The sequence below is a fragment of the Mirounga leonina genome, unplaced genomic scaffold (assembly GCF_011800145.1).
Source record: "Mirounga leonina isolate KUSES-001 unplaced genomic scaffold, KU_Mleo_1.0 Mir_101414, whole genome shotgun sequence".
NCBI lineage: Eukaryota > Metazoa > Chordata > Mammalia > Carnivora > Phocidae > Mirounga > Mirounga leonina.
In genome coordinates, this window is record NW_023270121.1 from 758,276 (window position 1) to 763,542 (window position 5,267).

Genomic DNA, 5,267 nt, shown 5'->3' on the forward strand with positions numbered 1-5,267 from the left:
GGCACCGCGAGTGAGGGTTCCTTTGATGCGGTAGAGAAACATATGACAAGGCTGGGAACATGTGTCCTCAGGCTCAATTCAGATCAATGTTGAATGTCAGGAAGAGTAAAGTAGGATTTACTTCTCTGATGGTGGGGTTGCCCACCAGGGCCTTCGAGTAGGAAAATAACAAGTTTTAAGAATAAAGAAGAGTAGGGCGCCTGGGTGGCTCAGATGGTTAAGCGTCTGCCTTTGGCTCAGGTCATGATCCCAGGGTCCTGGGATCGAGTCCCACATCGGGCTCCCTGCTCAGTGCAGAGCCTGCTTCTCCCTCTCCCTCTGCCAGTCCCTCTGCTTGTGCTCTTCTGTCTATCTCTCTGTCAAATAAATAGATGAAATCTTAAAAAAAAAAGAATAAGGAAGAGTAAAGTTTAATTTGATGGTAACGTGTAAGGTAAATTGGAGAGGGAGGCACTGAACGCAGATAGGTCAGAGAAGGAGTTCCCTTGAGTCAGGCGTGAGACAATAAGGTCCTAAACCTGTACACACATGTATATAGCAGCTCTTTTCATAATTACTCAAAACTAGGAACAACTTAGATGTCCTGTGGGTAAATGGACAAATAAACTGGAACATCCATAAAGCAGAATACTACTTAGCAAAAAGCAAAGAATGAGCTATTGCTACATGAAACAGCTTAAATGACTTTCCAGGGCATTATGCTGAGTGAAAGAAGCCTCTAAATGTGATATATCGTAGATTTCTTTTATGTAACATTCTGAAAAAGACAAAACTATAGGAATTGGGAATAGATCAGTGGTTGCCAGAGTTCAGAGAAGGGGGTAAAATATGACTACAAAGGGGTAGCATGAGGGAGTTTTTTTGGAGGGGGTGATTGAACTGCATCCTGATTGTGGTGGTGATTACACAAATCTATACATTTGTTAAACTTCACAGAACTGTACACACAGAAAACGGCCAATTTTGTTGTATGATAATAATTTTTAAAAAATCAGAGTTTTCCTCCATTAAATGTAATATCAGAAAAGAATGAATGGAAACATTTTATGGTAGTTAAGGATCACATCTTTACAATTCATTGGCTATATTTACATTGAAAATTCTCTCTTGGATAATAGAAAATGTATTCCTCAACCGTGGGATAAATTCTTGATGCTTAAATATAAATGATAAAACATTAAGTCAGCAAAAATATTTATTTTTTGAACCCTTCCTTTCCTATGGCATGCTTTGTTTTTGGCTGCCGCATCCCACTGTGACCATCCTAGACAAAAGATCCCTCACTTCCTCCTCCTGATTCTCCAGCTGGCTCCACTGGCCAGAATGCCATTTCTGGCAACAACACACTTCTAAGTACCAGTGGATTATGGGTTGTTGGGATATCAGTTTCCTCTTTTAACTAATATATATTTTTTTACAGCAATGATGTTCTCTCTGCTTCTGATCATAACAATTATGCATGTTGATAGTTCTCTTTTTTAATGGAACAAAGTGAATGATACCAGACTATCTCAAGAGTGCCATGAATGAATGAAAATTCTACCTGCTAATTAAGCCTCACACCAAATGGTGAGATACAGGGTACTCTCTCCTTTCTGAGGGCTTTGTGAGTGTATGAAAGCTATTTTCCCACATATTTATTTGAGTTCCAAAATAAAGTTCACTCTGAGGAAAGCAGGCTTTTCTGGGGACTCATCTGATTAACAAGGCATCAGATCCTATAGGACATAAGAGGTCTGTCTGAAGCCTATTTGAAACCCAAGTGGAAGCCATCCAGCAGTCATCAATGAAAAGGTCAGACATCTAACAGTTGATAACTTGAGTTCAGCCAGAGAGAGAAAAAGTAGTGGATTACTTATATAAAATTGCTAACAAGAGAAAAGCCACAGATTAACCTGGGAGTCAGCTTTTTTTTTTTTTAAAGGTGCTCTTTTAATAAGATGTAAAAAAAATTTTTTTTCCTAACACATCAATGTGTTGTGAGAACTGTCATTTCATTTGTAGCCATTAGGAAACTTTTCCAAATCTTAAAAATTGATAAAACTATTTTGCCTCTAGATTGTGTCAGATATTGATTATGTGGCATCTCTTTTTTTTTTTTTAAAGATTTTATTTATTTATTTGAGACAGAGCACATGAGAGGGAGGAGGGTCAGAGGGAGAAGCAGACTCCCTGCCGAGCAGGGAGCCCGATGCGGGACTCGATCCAGGGACTCCAGGATCATGACCTGAGCCGAAGGCAGTCGCTTAACCAACTGAGCCACCCAGGCGCCCATGTGGCATCTCTTTTTAAAACATTGTAAAACATCATGATCATTTAATATCATGCTTAAAACATGAAAAAATTCAAGAGAACTAGTAAAAAAAAATCCCACACTCTCACTCCTACGTCTTTTCTAGCCACCTCTACCCCCACCCCTCCTCCCATCTACCACCTTCACCCATTTTAATGCTAGATGGTACTCCTGGGGAAATGGTGGACTGTAGGTCTTGGGGTAGGAGGGGAGGTGGGCAAATTCGAAGCAGAGAGAGAAAGAGATCATTCCCGAAAGAAGGAGAAATGGTCGATTAACCCCTAAAGGCTGATCCTCCCTGGCAATCCAAAAAAGGCGAATTGCAACTGCAGGAAGATACCAGTTCTATTGTCTCTGATTGGCAAATACGAAAAAAGATTGACAGTATCAAGTGGAGGGAATGCAGGGGGCGGGCTGCAGTGTTAAATGGGAGGGGTCACTGAAGACTGGAGCTCATTGATGACGCGACCCTCACGTGACCAGGAGTCGACGTGTGCAGAAGTCCTTATAGTCCAGGGCCTGTTTCCCTGTAGCAGCTCCGTATTGCTGGAGAAGGAGAAAAGTGCCCCGGATCCCTTCAGGTCAGTGTAAAAGCGGGCGCTGCCTTGGGGACCCTCGGGTCTAGGAGCCAGAGAGCAGTAGCCAGGCGGGGTCGCCACTGTTTTCCCAACATTAGAGCCCGCCAAACTCCCATTTTTGTGCAGGAAATTTGGGGCTGTTTGGTGGGGGTGGGGGGTGGAGACGGAGAAGGGTAGCCAATTGAGGGTCCCTAGAGAGAGAGAGAGAAACAATTTGGGAAATAACTTGGCGTCTCCCACTCCCTGCTTGCAGGGAACCGGGGGGCGCGGGGGGGGGGGGGTGGGGGGAGGGCGGGGTTGCCTTAAAAGGAAGGAAAGGATGAGGACGTGGGACAACTTCAGACGAACAAGGCCTAGAATCATGAAAGGGACCGGTGATTTAGGTACTGGCCTGCTCGCTCAGCAAGCACTCCTGTCGGTCTGCAGGACTCTTTGGTCTTTTGGGCGCGACACAAATCGAGTGAGGGAAGGAGGCAGGAAAATCCCCTGGATCCCTGCAGGTCAGTGTAAGGGTGCAATTGCCTCAGGTCCCTTCGGGTGGGGGTGGGGGTGCGGGTGGGAGTGGGAGTGCGTGGATGACACCAAAGCACATCCTGGGGTCGCCACAGCCTCTCCCCATCCGGATTAAGCGCTGGAGGCCTTTGCAGAGCCTGCAGCGGAAATGGGGCGGGGGCGGGGGAGGCTGGAGAGACGTGGAAGGGGGAGGGGAGGCTAGAGACTGCACCAGCAGATCTCAGGTGAGTGGCGGGAGACTGGGACGGCTTGGGAAAGCCCAAGAGGGCGGGAATATTGGAGACCAGCGTCTAAGGAGGGGGTTAATTGCTTCCGCGCTGCTTCCGTTTCTGGGCTAGGAGAGGCCTGTAAGCAGGGCCTGCTGGGAAATGGTGGGCTGGAGCGGGAGGAGGGAAGATGGAGCTGGAGCGAGAGGGGGAGGGAAGGGAGGTGGAGGAAGGGGTGGAGTCAGGGGAGTTCCGAGCCTGAGGACCTAGCCTTCTCTAGTTGGAAAACTTTGACAATTAGGGATCTGAATGAGAAGAGGCAAGGCTCTCTGGGAACCCATACTTTGGCTGCCTGTTTGTCTGGCATCTAGTTGTTTTGTTTCCTTGTTTTCCAGGATTAATTTATTCAAAAGAAATAACAGAAAAATACTCAACATGCAAAAGTCTTGTGAAGAAAATGAAGGAAAACCACAGAACATGCCAAAGACCGAGGCCGACCGCCCTTCGGAAGATGTACCACAGGAGGCGGAAGGAAATCCTCAACCTTCCGAAGAAGGTGTAAGCCAGGAAGCAGAAGGAAATCTTAGAGGAGGGCTGACCCAGCCTGGCCAGGGGTTTAAAGAGGACACTCCTGTGAGGCATTTGGACCCTGAAGAAATGATAAGAGGAGTAGATGAGTTGGAAAGGCTTAGGGAAGAGATAAGAAGAGTAAGAAACAAGTTTGTGATGATGCATTGGAAGCAAAGACATTCACGCAGCCGTCCTTACCCTGTGTGCTTTAGGCCTTGAATTCTTTTTTTGTCTGATATTAAAATCTGGCCCCTGCTTTCTTTCTGTTAGCGTTTTCTGATGTATCTTTGATCTTCGTTTACTTTAATCATCTGGTGGAATTTTGTTTTAGGTAGTTTCCTTGTTATCAGCATCTCACTGGATTTTGTATTTTGACCCATTCTCCAGGTCTGTTTTTCAATTGGAAAGTTTCACACATTTGCATGAAAATATATTCATTATATATTGTGAAGTAAAACATAACAGGTTACAAAGCGATATATTTAGTATCAGCTCACATATGTAGGATTAAATCCCAAATTTGTGTGCGCGTGTGTGCGTGTGTGTGTATACATACAAACATATATCAGAAACGTAACTGCTTATTTCTGTGTGGCGTGAGCTTTTTTCTTTTTGCTTCTATGTATTTTTTCATGAACACATGTCACACACACACAAAGAATTGAAGTTTTATAAGTAAGAGTTAAATAATTTGCAACCAGCTTCTAAGGGCAATGGGGGCACCTAAACTCTTGATGGAAGAAATATTAAAAAAATGTAAACCTCAAGTTACCTCTGGATCTCTTAGCCAGAGGAATAAAACTGGCAATTATTACAGATACACTTGCTTAAGACTCTGTCTTTTCCACGGGGAAAACATTTGCCTTGCAGGGCTGCTGTCAGGAAGAAAGGAGGTGACTCCAAGCTGTGCTTGGTTACGCTCTGCACATACAGAACCCCAACCCACCACAGAGCATCAGTTATTGGAGGGAGGGCCCTGACACGACTTCCCTGTGCTCAGGAACAAGTCCATTAGGAGGCAGGGCCCTGGGGGCTTCATGCCAGTCATCTGCTGTTGAGCCCCACGCTCTTCCTCCCTGGGTTCTGCCCTGCCTGCTGGGCCCTTTG

The 5,267-nt window shown here is 45.2% G+C and overlaps 1 protein-coding gene across 3 annotated transcripts; it reads left to right on the forward strand.

Moving 5' to 3' along the window:
- The first annotated feature begins 2,648 nt into the window (after positions 1 to 2,648).
- Positions 2,649 to 4,980, forward strand: TCEAL8 (transcription elongation factor A like 8). 3 transcript variants are annotated; one of them, XM_035020337.1, is made up of 3 exons: positions 2,752 to 2,874; positions 3,298 to 3,371; positions 3,986 to 4,980. In XM_035020337.1, exon 3 carries the CDS (start codon positions 4,026 to 4,028, stop codon positions 4,377 to 4,379), a length of 354 nt encoding a protein of 117 aa, XP_034876228.1. In that variant the 5' UTR covers positions 2,752 to 2,874; positions 3,298 to 3,371; positions 3,986 to 4,025; the 3' UTR covers positions 4,380 to 4,980. The 3 variants fall into 3 exon arrangements, with proteins under 3 accessions (XP_034876177.1, XP_034876228.1, XP_034876185.1); XM_035020294.1 differs by having other exon boundaries at positions 2,785 to 2,874; positions 3,255 to 3,371; XM_035020286.1 differs by lacking the exon at positions 3,298 to 3,371 and having other exon boundaries at positions 2,649 to 2,874.
- Positions 4,981 to 5,267: the final 287 nt, after the last annotated feature.